This window comes from Abramis brama (genome assembly GCF_963993115.1).
Source record: "Abramis brama genome assembly, chromosome: 3".
In the NCBI taxonomy this organism is placed as follows: domain Eukaryota; kingdom Metazoa; phylum Chordata; class Actinopteri; order Cypriniformes; family Leuciscidae; genus Abramis; species Abramis brama.
The window spans coordinates 5,439,899-5,456,359 of NC_139965.1; the positions used below are offsets into that span (position 1 = coordinate 5,439,899).

The 16,461-nt window shown below is 37.9% G+C and overlaps 1 protein-coding gene across 1 annotated transcript; it reads right to left on the minus strand.

Moving 5' to 3' along the window:
- Positions 1 to 689: 689 nt before the first annotated feature.
- On the minus strand, positions 690 to 11,373 carry LOC311079869 (uncharacterized protein; the record flags this gene model as incomplete). The annotated part of the gene is made up of 7 exons (XM_084109594.1): positions 690 to 1,063; positions 1,228 to 1,372; positions 4,340 to 4,368; positions 4,699 to 5,061; positions 5,154 to 5,192; positions 10,494 to 10,628; positions 10,824 to 11,373. 7 exons carry the CDS (start codon positions 11,371 to 11,373, stop codon positions 690 to 692), a joined length of 1,635 nt encoding a protein of 544 aa, XP_083965720.1.
- Positions 11,374 to 16,461: the final 5,088 nt, after the last annotated feature.

Consider the following 16,461-nt stretch of genomic DNA (forward strand, 5'->3'; position numbering starts at 1 on the left):
TCACACATCCACAAACATTATTAGATCCATCAGCATGACGGCAAGTTCCATGATTCCTCTTATCACTGCGTCATCAACCTACGCCTTTGTTACTGTTAGAGGTTAGCGACCCCTAGTGGCGAAAAAATACATATTGTAGCGTTAAGAATAAACAATATTTAATTTTGAGACACATATAGATGCTCACAATCATATTTTAAATAAGTAATTAGTAAATATATGACTAGTGCAAAACACAGGAGTGAGGAGAAGAAAGAAGCCACACCACCAGAATAACAAGATCCCATGAAATCAACTGACGTGGCTTGTGCTTTGCATTTATTTTATTTTAAACAGCCAATATGCATTGAGCCACATCCTCGAATCATGACCTTACTTTCTATTTAACAGCAAGTATATTTGACTGAACGGTCTGTAAAAATAATGAGCCGTTTTTTCAGAAGAGAATAAATATGTAAATGTTTCTAAAAGCCACAGATGAAAACTCATGTTGATGTCATGGGGTCTTTAAAACATATAGTGCACATTAGTATTTTAATTACCCAAAGAACATTACATTGATAGAGAAAAGACTCATATGATACTTTTAAATTACAGAAATTAATTTCATTGTACTGAAATAAGCACATTATCTGATGATTAAAACAATACAAAAAGGCTTTTGCCAGTTAAAAAAAAACATTTGCCAGTTATGTAAGAACACAAACATATCCTTCACTCCTGCTGCAGATGAAGTTGAGTTTGTCGTGTTCAGGACGGCTGATCCAGCGCTGATCTCCTCCAGACTGAACTGCTCCAGATCTCACTCCAGACACACAGTTCTCCTCTCCTGGAGCCCAGTTATGAAAGCACACGGTCTCTCTGCTCACCCAGAACCAGAGGCCCACAGTACAGGAGTGACGTAAACCCAACCACACCGCCTCAGTAGACGCACGTTTAACCACATTCATCACATGACGCTGCATCTCGACTGAATGAACCGAGACCAGATCCGTATAATTCTGTCTGCAGTATCTCAGAGCTTCAGGCCACGTCAGAGTCTCTTTGATCAGAATCAGTTTATCTGGACACAAAACAAACCACAAGCAAAAACTAGAGAGAGACTGATCAAAAACAACATGCAGAACAAACACTGTGGAGGAATCTGTCATGTCAGACATGTAGCGTGAACTTTAAGAGATCTGGAGGTGATGGATGGATTGTGTGTGTTTGTGAGGATCTGCTCACCTTCATGACACACAAAAGGAAATTGTTTGTTGCAAGAGAAGTCTAACCATTGACCCTGAGCATTTGGTCTGATCACTGTACAGTTTTCAACACCTCCAACATTATCAGGTTCACCAGTATTCCAGTCTCTGAATGAGTAGTTACTCTACTTCTTCTAAATATATCTTTTGTCCTTGCATTGTGGCTCAGTCAGTTTCACACCTGAATGAATGGCTAATTATTATGCAGAGTGGGTGGGACATTGTATTCTAAGGTGTAAACCACTCCTCGTTCACGCCCCCCTCGCATATTGGCTTTCCAAGCAAAACCTGTTTTACATCAATTTAAATCAATGTATGGTTTTATGTGAACGATAAAGCAAGACTATTTTCACATAATTTTGAAGAAAAAACTATAGGCGACGACATCCATTAGTCAAAAGTCTTATTGCCACACATTTAGTATGTGTTTTGTGGCCTTATTTCTGCAACTTTCATTTTTATTTTTTCCAATAACCACGCATAAACATTATTCTCTTAAAAATTCAAACATATACATGCATGTTGATCAGATATTTTGGTAGCCCTGTTTGTGCTATATAGAGTGAATTTACACCTTTGCCATTAATATGTTTATAAATAACTGAAAAAAGCACAAATGTCAAGGCATGTCAGAACACCTCCAGGGCCCAGAAAACAGCTCAGACTCCAGAGGGTTAAAGCAATGTTTAAAAATCTGCCAATTAGATTTTTTTTAATTAAATCTAAAAATATTTAAAAGTATTTAATGCATTATTTTATTAGCATTAATGATTTGTTATTATAGCTATTTTATAATAAATCCAAAGGCAAAACATGAAAATAACTACATTAGTGTCACGTGTCAAAATGCTTAGTTTTAGTTTAGTTTTTTATTAGTTTTAGTCTTTTTTTTTTTTAAATGTAGGTTGTTTGTCAGGGGCAAGATTAAAAAAGGTCAGAACAAAGTATTGTGTAATAATAACTCAACAAAAACATCATACAATTTTAGAAATATGTATTCAACAATAACACCAGTACATATGTGAACAGTCTACACTAGACTCCGCAGTAAGTGCAAAATGTGTAAGTGACGTGTGCCAGGAAAAACCCTATAGCCAACAGACTAAAGAAGACGTACATGAACAGCATGTATTCAACCCATTTTTGAGCCACACAAGACATTGCTGTCAGAGTGTCAGGGAGCTCAATCTGAGAAATAATGACACATTAAGATGAACCATCTCAAAATGAACTAGGCTACTCAATGAATTGGACTGCAGCATTAGATGCATGTGCAGCATCTCTATGGCAAATCATTGCAGTTGAATAGCAATACAAAACTGCATATGTTGTACTTGACATCATTAATTAACATTGAAATTTCTTTACCTCGTACCAAAAATCTACACATCTATACAAAATTCACACCCTATACAAATCCCACAGCTGTAAAATTTTCACACCCTAAACTCCGTGGCGGTTCTACATTGAATTACACCCTGGGCGAGACCCCCTTCATTGGCAGATCATGTTTTGCTTGTTTTAAGCAAAAACTAAATTTTTATTTATTTCCCCAGAAATCAAGACTTAATATCTTATGTCATTTTACTACTTTAGTAAAATAACGTTATGCATCTTTATTTAAGAAATGTTTGATATTTGGACTGGAAACAATACAAAAATACTAAGTAAGAAAAGCATTTTTTGCAGTGTAATAACTGAACTTGTAACAGTTTTGTTAAGCACAATATTATGGTGAAATTAGATCTCGTGTTTGAGTTAAAACCGAATTATTGTTAAGCATAGCAAGAATCATAGCAAAAAGACTAATAAATAAGAGTTATACCCACCAATTAATATTGCCCCTTCATTCATGACATGGATACAGAGAAAACATAGTTGCATACCTTTATCTTTCGCTCGTTTCTAAATTGGGCACCTGATGGCTTTGACCTTTCTTGTCCATCTCTTATTTGGCACTCCACATCGACAATCAACAGATTTCCCCTGTTCCCCCCCATACCAACTGTCACTCACGACGAGTCACGACCAGAAGTCAAGACTAAACCAATTCACCTTGGTGGTGGTGACCAAGTAATCGTTTTGTATTACCTATTTTTATTAGCCATTCAGACTATTCAGAAAAACAAAAATGTGCAGGAAATATAGAGGCCTGTATTTATAATATTATGAATGAAATGTGCGTTATTTGGAAGAAAGTCGAGGTGTGACTGACTTAGATAACTATATGGATCCCCACACAGTGAAATGATAGATAATAGAAAACCGCTTCGCGGCGCGGATTTTATTTTATTTTATTTTTTTTCTGCTCGTGCCGGCGGCGCCGCCCCCCCAAAAAATGCCGCCCCGGGCGATTGCCCGGTTCGCCCGTGCCAAAAACCGCTACTGCCTAAACTAAATGTACCCAATTCAATACTCATCTGGATTGAAGCAGCAAACATTGTAAGAGTAAAAAAATGACAGAATCACAGCTTATAGTGTTTTGACATCGACAACCTAACTGCATTTTACCTCAAACTCGCGACTAGTTAACTTTCTAAAGAAGGTGCAATCACTTCTCGGGTCGACATTAACACACTGGCAAAATTGTATTCAGAATTTAAAATATTTTTCATACCACTTTTTAATGTGTGATTGTGTAAAGGTGTTCACAATACCAACCTTTCGCAAACCTGCTTTCAACGAACACTCGTTTTCATGGAGACGCGTGTGCACGGAGGGGAGGGGCTGTGTGTGTGTGTGTGTGTGTGTGTGTGTGTGTGTGTGTGTGTGTGTGTGTGTGTGTGTGCGCTTGAGTGACAGAGAGATGGAGGTTTTCGTTTACGATTATAACCTTGCTTGTGACGCTTAGCCGACTCTGCTGTATGTGTTCTTGTGTTTTAAAGGAGCCGTGGGTTTGGAGACTCTGAAGGGAGAGTGGGATCTCATGCTTTCAAAGCTAACTTGATATTGCTGGCCTCTCCGAAATTGCCTACTCTACCTTTAATTTATAGGTTAAGACTATATGTGTTAGTAGAAATTGTCTTTAAGCCGTCATATTTGGTATATGGTGCATCTATAAATGAACGGTAGTTTTAAATAGCTGCACTCACTGTTGTTGCAGACGAAATGATGATTATCACTACATGACACATCATGAAATTGTTCATTTGACATTATTCCACAATAATCTCTGCCTTCAGGTTGTCCAGTAGCGCAGTAAATTATCAAGTACTCTCAGTTCTTTTTTAGTTACTGGAACTCTTGTATAACTGAACTATTCTAACTAAGCTTTTGTCAGTACAACATACTTTTCCTATTTCACTTTACTTTTTTTTTTTTTTTTTTTTTTTTGTAAGGCAATTAGTTTGTATGCTTTTAAGTAAGTCTAACTAATTAGATTTGACAGTACAGTTTATGGTGTATCTTTTATAAATGAATGTTTATTGTGATTGTATGGAGCTGCACTTACTGTTAGATGAATTGCAGATGAAAGTCAGGCTGTTACTACATGGCCAATCATGCCATTCTCCATTTCTCATGAAAGCACACTCTTCTCTGCCATCAGGTTGTCCAGGTCTCCAGTTCAGATAGAGCGCAGGTTCACCTGAAGACCACTGCCATTTATCAACACTCGTCCTCTGCAGCCCAATCCAGATATACTGATCAACTCCACCATTCACACTCTTGTTCAGCTCGTTCATGTCGTTCATGTTGTCAACGGTGGCCAGATCTGTGTAATTCTCTCTGCAGAATCTCTGAGCTTCAGTCCAGGTCTTCAACACGTTTATAAAGTGATACTGACGCTGAACACATTCAGATACGGAGCAGAGAGCTGTGAAAGAGAGCGTTTGATTTAATGCTTTTCATAACAGGGTCAAACCTGATGAAACTATAAACCATAAATAATACAACAAACACACTCACCAATGAGAAGAAGAATCAAATATAGAGTTTGGTCCATTTCTGAGGAAAAACACATTGAAAAACTCAAACATTCCCAGATTCATTTTGAAGTAAAATATGACAATTTCATTTAGTATCTCAACAGCAGCATGAATTCACTGTACATAATCATCCAGACAATATTAACATCTGAAAGTGTAATTGTGTTTGAAGAATGAACATGTTCTTACTTTAGAGGTCGTGTGTTTCTGTCCTGAGTCTGATGTTTCTGTCTGCAGATTTACACTACGCTATTATTATATCTGCTCTCATCCCTCATTCAGCTCATCACATCATTTGTGTAAACTAATTTTCATATTTTACTTCCTCCTTATTTGTGTTTGTCTTCCTCTGTTTCTCTATATTTGCATATTGACGTCTGTGTCAGTGTTAATCTATATTAATATGGACCTTCAAAAATGATATGAACATTTACAATTTACATTTGAACATTCACAACTAAACAGCAGCTTTAATGATATTGCTGGACTGCATAACTCGTGTTTCATCCCTGTTCATCTTGACATAAATGGCCGTTCCATTCTTGCGATCTTTGCACTTCACCATTTGTCTAAGTGTGTAGCGGTGTGTTATCTGTGTTGTGTCTACTCAGATTCACTCTAGTGTGTCACTGGCGGACGGAAAGAATGAAGAAAGCTTACAGACGCAAACCAACGCAACAGCAGCAAGCAGGAGCAACTAGTCTTCCCTTACTCTTCATTATGTCTTTTTTAATGCTTCAAACCCTCAAGCCCCAAACTCCATCACTGGTCAAACTCACTCCTTTATCTCACACGTTTCTTTCTCTTTGACTGGAGCCTCAAACATGGGTTTTTTAAAGGCTCTCAGTAACCAGTATCACCAGTCTTCACTACTGAACTCAACCCTTCTCTGTTCAGTTCAAACAGCAACAGATAAAAGTGGCCCAAAACAGAGAAACTCAAACATGGGGTCTGTCCAAATACCCACACTTGGCCACTAGAGAGTATGTGCACGCAACAGGCTATAAGTGAGCACATTTTACTGGTGCAAACATGAGTATGTGTAAATTTTACAACATTTGCAAATGCTTTTATCACTTAATTAAAAGTACCATCATTACTAGTAAATCGTGTTACATAGGCACTGCTGTACAGACACTTAGAGGTTTATTTAAAAATGCAAAGATGTGAGAATCAAAATAAAGCTCTGTAAACACTTGTATTTTTACAACACCATAAGTGTGTCAACTTAGATAATCAGAAGTTCTACACACACTTGCGGTCTTCATGCCCACTTGAACACTTGGGCCAAATACAAGAAAAAACGTCATGCAAGTGTAGCAGGTGTGAACATTTATTTTGTGAATCCACTTGCCATGACCATTTTTGAGCTATATCTTTCTGTTTTGAATCATTATTTACTATCATTCCTTGTTGTTTATACTGCTAAATATAACTTACTCAACATCACACATTAACCTGACATCGCTAGCTTCAATCTAAATCGTTATTGCTAGCACAACATGCTAGTAATTCGCTAGCCTGTTAGCGTGCCATCCGTCCGCTCTTTATTTTTTTAAAAAAAAAATTTCTCACGCGCCTTTTACGAGTTCATCAAACAACTTAGGTGAGTAGGATCAGTCAACAGACACGGTGAGTCATGTCATCTTCTCCTCTTATTGTTACTTGCACTTCATGTATGTTTCGATACCCTTTTTTCCTCCCCGATACCGATTCCGATACCTGGGTGTGTATACAGCTGCAATTCATACTAGCCCTGTATGAATTGATAGAATTATTTTATAAAAGGTATTTTAGTTTTACAATATAACTGTATAAAAAAGTGCAACAAATAAATCTAGGAATCTAAAAAATGATATATGAATAATAGGGGTGTAACGGTCCACAAAATTCACGGTTCGGTTCGATACCATACACTGGTGTCATGGTTCGGTACGTTTTCAATACAGCAAAAAGAAAGAAATGCCAGAGAAATTTCCTTGATTTACATTTTTTATTTTTTTATTAACATCATAAAGTATGATCATTTTTTACTTTGAGCAATGATGGAGCTATAATTGACATATAAAACAAAAACAGCTCCTTATAAAAAAAATGAAATGTAATATTGTAGTAGTTAAGTTATAAACAAAGGTTTATTTTATTTCAGATTAACATTTGAGGGCAGCAATTTTATTCATAATGTCAAAATAAAACCAACGTAACGTTACTTGAAAGCACAATGTTCCTGATTTCCACGTCAGCGCTGTTTGATCCGTTAATAACGGAGAATGTGAATGCTTCTCACTAACGTAGATCTCGCAGCGATGTTATTACTTCAGTGGCGAATTCAAATGCTTTCTTCACTGGATCTCTTAGCGCTGTGTAGCAACAGTGTAACAGTTAGCTTGATCAAGATCGGCTCGCGCTGCATTGTTCCAAACTGTTTAATGGTCCGTGAAGCACAAAATAACAAGTAGCGCAGTTTTGTTCCGTTTTCATTACGTTTGCCATTTGATGTTGGGCGCCAGCGTCTCTTACATTATGCGCTTGCCGCGCGCCTGCATTTGAACATTTGCATTTTCATTTCTTCTTCGCTGCTCTAAACAGTGGTGGCAACAGCACAACTTCCTGTGTTGCCACAAGCAACCACTGTTTAGAGCAGCGAAGAAGAATTGATCTCCGATTTGCAGCGTAAAGCAAAGCTAGCGTGCATAACTAGGTATTGTTTAATAAAATGGTATCGGATCGGTACATGGGTAGATGTACTCGCCGATACCGATGCCAGAATTTGTATTGGTATCGGCGGCATTTCCGATACTAGTATCGGAATCGGAACAACCCTATTCGCCAGGGAACTCCCCTGACGACACGTCTCCTTCCCTAAACTCAGGGAACGAGGGTTACATACGTAACCGAGACGTTTTCTGCACAGAATTGAGGGTGGGTATATCTATATTGTTTAAAAATTAAAAAATTTCAGAGTTAGATTCAGGGCTTTCAGAAGTATACAAATTTGAGAAGTAGTTTTTAAAAGTGTTATTAATTTCAATTGGATTAACTATTAAATCATTATTACTGTTCGAAATGTGAGGTATAAGTTGAGAGGCAGCTTTAGATTTTAACTGGTGGGCTAGAAGTCGACCTGCCTTTTCTCCATGTTCATAAATATAACCTTTAGAACGTGATAAATACCATTCAGTTTTATTTGTTGATAACAGATTGTATTGAACTTGAAGGTTCAACCTCTCTTTATAAAGTTCAGGTGACGGAGATGTAGAGTTGAGGTAATCTACCCTTCTTATAGAATCAATTAGATCGTCCAGTTTTTGTTTACGTTTTTTATTGAGAGTTGAGATATATGAAATTATTTCTCCCCTAATAACTACTTTAAGTGTCTCCCACAATGTAGATGCTGTAATAGATTCGGACCTGTTATGTAATAGGAAATTGTCTATAGCTGTTGATACAAATGTACAAAACGCAGGATCTGATAACAAGGCCGTGTTTAGTCTCCACAAAGGCCGTTCGTTATACCTCAAATTGCAAATAAGGTCTAATTGCAAAGGAGCATGGTCTGATTCCACAATAGGTAGATATTCAATTTGTCCAACAGAAGGAAGGAGAGATTTATCAATAAAGAAGTAATCAATTCTTGAATAGGAGTGATGAACATGTGAAAAATAGGAATATTCTTTGCTGTGTGGAAACTGAAATCGCCAAGGATCAACCGTCCCTACATGCTCTATAAATGTAGATAAGGCTTGGGCCATCTTAGAATGGGATAAAGATTTGGGATTAGAGCGGTCAAGGGACAGATCCATTACGCAGTTTATGTCACCACCAAAAATCATAAGATGGGAGTTTAGGTCTGGCAATAAAGAGACTAGCTTATTAATAAAACTCACATCATCCCAGTTAGGCGCATATACATTAACTAATACGACAGGAACATTATATAATATCCCAGAGACTATAACATATCTTCCCTGAGGATCTACAATAGAAGCAGAGGCAGTAAATTGGATGCTTTTGTGTATCAAAATGGCAGTTCCCCTTGCCTTAGAGTTAAAGTTAGAGTGGAAAACTTGCCCCACCCATGGTTTCCTAATTCTGAGATGATCGACAATGCGTAAGTGGGTTTCCTGTAAATATATTATTTCAGATTTAAATTTTTTTAAGTATGCAAAAATTCTGCCTCTTTTGATTGGGCTATTTAGGCCTTTGACATTCCAGCTAACAAATCTAACTTTCGACTCCCCATGGGATTTAGTTAAATCGGCCATATCAGACATGAACAAATATATATTTCCATTTATTCCGATTAGAAGTTAAGGTGAGGTCATCTTTAATCTCAATAATCAAATTTCTTATTTGACTACAATAATCTTTATCCTTTGAACGTTCCTCATTAAACTTCCAGTAATCTTTTCTAAAGGTATGTTTTATTGTTGGTGTCAAAATGAAAGAAATAAGGCAATAAGAAATGATCTGTCAATGGTGTGGCAGAAATGGAAACATTAGTGGCAAACTCAGAATGTTCCTCCTCAGTAATAAGCCAAAAGTCTGTGACTTAGAGGATCTATTAGGTTTGACCCAGGAAAACAGAGTCTCATTAAGATGCTTTAACCTCCAGATGTCATTAAAGGGTTAGTTCACCCAAAAATGAAAATTCTGTCAGTAATTACTCACCCTCATGTTGTTCCAACCCCGTAAGACCTTCGTTCATCTTCAAATTAAGATACACAAATTAAGATATTTTTGATTAAATCTGAGAGCTGGATCACTCCTCCATAGGCTTCTAAGACATTATAACTTGCTGGCCCAGAAAATGCATTAAAGACATTGTTAATATAGTCCAAGTGACTACAGTGGCTCAATCTTAAGTTTATAAAGCGACGAGAATACTTTTTGTGCGCAAAAAAACAACAAAAATAACGACTTTATTCCACTATTCATTTCCTTCTCTCTGGGCCTTGAGTTGGTTCACGTAGTGTTTTAGCGTAGCGCGTCTGTGTAGACTTCTTTTTTTTTACCACAAAAAAAAAAAAAAAGAGGTGCTGCTGACACTTAGAGAAAATGTTTTCACTGTTTAGTTGGAAGGTAAGTTTGTGATCAAGTATTGTCCCAAGGTATCTATATGATTCAACCCTTTCTATTGGCTGGTTGTTGACTAACAAAGTGGGAATGAAGGAAACATCCTTACGGAAGTCAACAACCAGGCCAAGACAGCTCTGCTTGCACCACTCTGCAAAAATGTCCATCTCAGTCTGTAACTCTTGTAGTGAATTAGTGGTGTCCATGATCACAGTGTTGTCAGAATATTTAATGTATATTATACCTGGGTTATTGCTCCTACAGTCATTAGTGTATAGTGTATACAGAACCGATGAGATTACAGAGCCTTGTGGGGCTCCGGTGGATACTGTCTTAGACGAACTGAGGTGACCGTTGACTCGGACCCTCTGGTGTCTATCTGTCAGAAAAGACAGGATCCATAGAATAAGGTGCGGGTTCACGCCCATTTGGAGCAATTTTTGTCCCATCAGGTGAGGTTGCACTGTATTAAAAGCACTCGAGAAATCCACAAATACCAGTCTAATGAATGACCTGGGCTTTTCAAGATAGGAATAAGTGCCATGTAGCAGTGTTAATATGGCATCATCCACACCTCTGTGCCGTTTGTATGCAAACTGAAGGGGGTCAACGTACAAACTGACCTCCTCCTGAAGCTGGGAAGGAATAAGCCTTTCAAAGCCTTTCATTACCAGAGATGTTAATGCCACAGGCCGGTAATCATTGTTGCAAGTGGGATTGCTCTTTTTGGCTATTGGGCAGATGACTGAGGATTTCCAGGTTGATGGAATTGAATGTTCTGAGAGAGAGCGACTGAACAGATAACAGAAGACACCTGCCAGCTGGCTGCAACAGGCCTTTAGCAACCAACCACAGATCTGATCAGGTCCTGGTGCTTTGTTAGGTTTCATCCTCTTCAGCATGAGTTCCACTTCCTCCTGCCGCAACTCCAGATTTGCTTGGCCAGACATCATAGGAGTGAGCTCATCTATTAGCTCCTTCCTCTCTTGTGAATAATCAAACGGGTCAAACCTGGAGTAGAATTGGTTAAGGTCCTCTGCCATGTTGCCATGAGTCTCTTGTCCCGGATAATGCTGAGTTGTTAATGGGGAGGCCAGCCAGTGTTTTAACGCCTCGCCAGGCATCCCTAGCTTTGCCTTCCCGAAAGAGTTTCTCAACTCTCTCCTTATATCTTTTCTTTTCTTTTTTTCAGTCTATTTTAGATGAGTTTGGACTCAATTCTGTTTCCTAAGTTGAATGCTATTTTCTTTTTTCATTAAGAGTGGTTTTCAGTGCTTTTGTAATCCAGGGTTTATTGTTAGAGAATACCTTTTGCGGGACAATCATATCCTCACAGAAGGTGATGTAACAATATTAGCTCAAAGGGGAAATATTAATAATAATCCATAATTACCAATTATGATTATTTATTAATATTTGGGTCAGTTAATTAGATTAACTTTGAGGTAAGCCAAATTAATATTACAATCAATTAATCAGTTCCAATGAACTCTTCGATTATTCATTTATTCCAGGAAAAATCTTGTCTTGTTTTTCAGGGTCACTGAAAAATTATTATTTCTTATCGTGTACGGCAATTAGAGCATGTAACAGGATCAAAAAAGGGACTTTGTATGCAAACAGAGGATCAGAAATCAAATTCATAATTGTGCACAAGTTTTATTAACTAAATCACAAACATAACTAACACTAAACAAACATAAATACATTCATACATCCATACATACATGCATAGGTAAAGGGGTGAGTGATGTGGAACCGGAAACAGGAAATAGAACTATGGAGCAAGATCTATTTCAGTATGAAAAGAACCATCAGCTTATTTCATAGCACCTCATTAAATACTTGCATGGTCAGTTGCAAATCGTGGACAATTCTTGAAGTGGTTGAAAACTGAGTCCGTTGGTGGGTCCGTTGGTGGGTCCGTGAGGGTCAAAAGTCATGGTGCAAGTTGCCATCTTGTGGTTCCGAAGCTGTTGTGGGTCGGAGCTTGCATGGTGGCTTCGAGCACATGGCTGTGGTGAGTCGAAGCCTGCTGTCCTGGCCTGCTGAGTGCACGCTGGCTGGTGCGGCCTCCTGAAGTGCCAGGAAGGCCAGGAGTTGATCGTTGCCAATTCAATGATGGTAAAGTTGCAGTTTTTCTGGATTGAAGAAAAGGCAGTAGAATTTTCTGGCGGGAGTTTCCTCTGTCACCAGGATTTACAAGCCTTTGTCTTAAGAGTGCTCACTCGGGCTGGCATGCTGAATTGGTGTTTGATGACACAACTATGAATGATTCTTGTAATACTAATAAGTTGCACAGCTATTGGCATATCATGTACACAATCATTTCGATCTTCAGAGTACCAATTTATCGAGACCAAACATGGTATAAGTGGGTTACATTGACCGTCAGTCCTGTAATAACTACATAGTGTCAAAGAGATCATAGTATCAACAGAATTATTAAAAGACAAAACACACAACAGTAAATCATTCTCAAAATGTTCTGGAATGCATGTTAATTTCATGTTAGTCAATTCATCAATAAATGAATGCAGGAGAGTCTGTTTAGCAGATTGTTTCTGTCTTTCCATGGTCTTTCTCTTGCATTTGGCCACATTCTTTAACACCCTTAAAACCTTATCTGATCGTAAAAACTCTCTGTGTTCCCTGTAACAAGACACCGTCCTGCCAGTGTGTTAGCCTCATTTGGGATGTTAGTTTTTGGTGAAGGTTTCACAGCGAGTTTGCTGGATTATTCATTAAATAAATGAATAATTTGTGTGTGTCCGATTGGTCCAGACGCTACAGTGATATAGTGGGTAACCACTTCAGTGGCTTCCTCAAGCCATGTAGAGACTCAACCGCATTATCATCCCACCTTTTCACCAGCTTCTTGGTCACTGTTGCGGCGATCTGCCGGGAGGTGTGTCTGCGTGCGGGTGCATGTGACAGCGGCCTTGCTTCTACATGCGCGTAACAGCGAGCGTGCAGCTCCGCAGCGCGCCTCAGCAGGTGAGCGAAATTAGACTAATTAGCAGTACACGCCAGAAACCTTCAGACAATAGAAGCGGCACGAGTTTGTTCAGGTTTGCAACGCAGCTAAGAACAGCAGAAGAAAGAAGAAATTGCTAAAGAATCACAGAATTAAAACTCATGGGGAAAGGAAAAGATCAAAAGGGCTACCGGTAAGCTCACATTTATTTACTGGACTCTGAAAACTGTTTAAATGTGATGGCTGGCTACGTAGTAGTCTGTATGGGCAAGCGAAACGTATGGTCTGTTGATAGAGATGCATTGTGAATTGCACTATGCACGCGGCAACTCTCACCGATCGGTTACATCCATCCGCAGTCGCTGTCCAACACACCTTACATCACAACTATAACGATAGTAGCACAGAGGAACAATATCGTTGGAATCACTTTCAGAACGATTTTTTTTTTCAAGCTGATGAAAGATAAAAACATTGACAGCCTACACAAAACCTTTCTGTTTTCTTCTGTCATGTCAAACTAGCAAATAACAATTAAGCTTGTGTAGGAAATATAAGCTGACTACGCCACCTCCTTATTTAAGGCAGGAGGAGCCCTCCACAGATCACAATACTTGATTCTAGGCAACAAATGTAGTTTTGTAAAAAATAAAAAAATATTTAAAAAAATCTAAATTTTATTGCTACAACACAGACCATCAAATGTTAAACTGTGTCCATAATAAAATCCACATAAGTAGGAAATAGCTCTCCTCAAGACTGCAAGAGGGTCAGGAAGACAGAAGAAAACCCACAGCATACACCACAAATAAGACGTAACCTTTAAATAGGGTGACCAGACATCCTGAAAAATTCAGGACAGTCCCGAAATCTAAGCTGTTGTCCCAAATCCTGAATCCGGCCCTAATTGTGTCGAAAATTATACTAAAGCAAAATCTTGAGTAGTTATTGTCTGATAAAACATTAAAAACTGTCCGTGGAGGTCGAGTCGTCCTGCACCCCCCGCCGGCTGCTCATTGGCTGCAGCATCTTTTTTGTCTCTTTTTTGAAGTTCTACAAAGATACCGTAGGTGGGTCAAAATCACCATAAAGTGCCTTTGAGCCTTCACAATTTCCAAAAAAAAATCTGAGATTTTCCATTTAACTTCATATGTGTTGTATTAAGGAGACATTAGGCTGTTAGAAATGCATATTGGTCAAGCTCCAGCACTTTTTATAAATGAACTGCAAGCTGACAATATACGAGCAAACCATAAAATATGTCCACCCTGTCATGGACAAATTCATAGTAGAATAAATAAATTTTCATTGCATAGTGATTATAAAATGTAGATCTGTGGAAAGATAATGTGTCCCTTTCCCAACAAAACATTTTAGTTAATATTAAAAGTATTTTAATAATAATAAAGTTACTGCTTAAATATGTATTGCCCAATAAAATATGCGATAGTTGCACATTCTATTCTAAATAAAATCTAACAACAAAGATATTTAGTCAAACTTTAAAACAATACTAACCTGCCCTCATTTGTTTATTAAGAAACCACACACAAGGTTTTGTTAACTTGTTAAAATAATTAGATAATTTTCATCATAAAAGTTGAAAATGACAGGGTGGACAACAAAGTGACAGGGTGGAACTTGGCATGACAGGGTGGACAAATGCTTTAATGGGTGAACTAGAACGGGGGAACATTAGAAAAAAACAGGAACTTCAAGAAACCCTTAACCAATACAGAAGAAGGAGGGGCCTGGCTCAGACTGATGTTCAGGAGTTGCAAATGTCCACCCTGTCATGAACCATGTCCACCCTGTCATGGAACAGGGTGGACATTTTTTGGCTAAAGTTAGTATTTAATGAGCACATGGTGTACAGCAGTTAGCAAATTGATTCACTATTGAAGCTGACTGTGCACTGTTTAAAATGTATATTTAGAATTTATGAAAAGTTTTTATATTAACTAATATTTCACAATGACAGGGTGGACATGTTAAGCTTGACAACACGCAACTACAAACACAATATGATGAAAATTAGGAAATATAAGTGTAGATTCTTACTGTGTGTGTTGCAGATGTTTTTACATCCACTGAAGAAAGACCAAATGGGGGAGGGGATGTCACTGAGTACATCAGTTGGTTTCTTAAAGGGGCGTTTACCCCATAATGACAGGGTGGACAGCAATTTCAGGGACACATGCAAACTGCTTAATATTATTATGAACATAAAATATAAATAATCAAAATGACTTGTTTTATTAAATAGCTTGCTGAGGACAATAAGTACATTAAAAAAGTATTTTAATTTTATGTAATTTAACCACTTTTTACACTCACTGAATTTAGCTGAGCAGCGTGTGGGACATGCCAAAATCGCACACATCAAATCAAAGAAAATGGTATAAAATCAGAAAAACACATTTCAAGAGACGTATCATTGTTCTTGTATGTGTGTAAGTGTTTGGCCATTTATAATACAACCTCAGAATTTCATTATTTTGCATTATGTTCATGATGACTGAGCGATTCTGATGAGGACACCAAAGGCACTTTATAGTGATATTGACCCAGGTACGAATTTAGATATGCATTGATAAGCGAGCGCGAGTTGGAGCAGCCGCGAGGACAGTGAATGTGCAGCCAGTTGTAAAGAGTGATTGATTGGTCGCGGCACTGTGTGCAAAAAAATACTTGGACTAATGTCTGATGTCGGGTTACACAAAGCAAATCATCTACACAATTATTTAGTTAATGACCGACAATTTAGTTGTAATAATCATTTTGGCATAAGACTTATTAGCGTTAGGCTATAGCCTGAAAGGTCTGATTTACACACTGTTACAACAGTCATTGTTTTTGTTTTTTTCACAATGACATTTGAGGTCATGATTTTAATGTTGTTGTTTTTTTTTTGTTTTTTTTTTTTGACAGACTAAAGACTAATGAAATACTGTTGATTTTCAAATAAAAATATGTTTGGTTCAGGTTTGAAAATCATTCAAACCTAAAACACAGTAAACAATAACTACATAAAATACCAAAATGTAGTTCTCTCCTGGGTCAGACTCAAAAGCCAAGATAAAAAAGTACTTCTTCAAAGCTGTTTTAAAAGCACTCAGAGTCGGGGCAGAGCGGAAGGACAGCGGTATTATTCTATAACCTTGGTCCGACTATCGAACCGATCGCCTTTTCACTTCAGTTGGGACTGTGGAACCTGTAGCAGAAGTTTATCGCC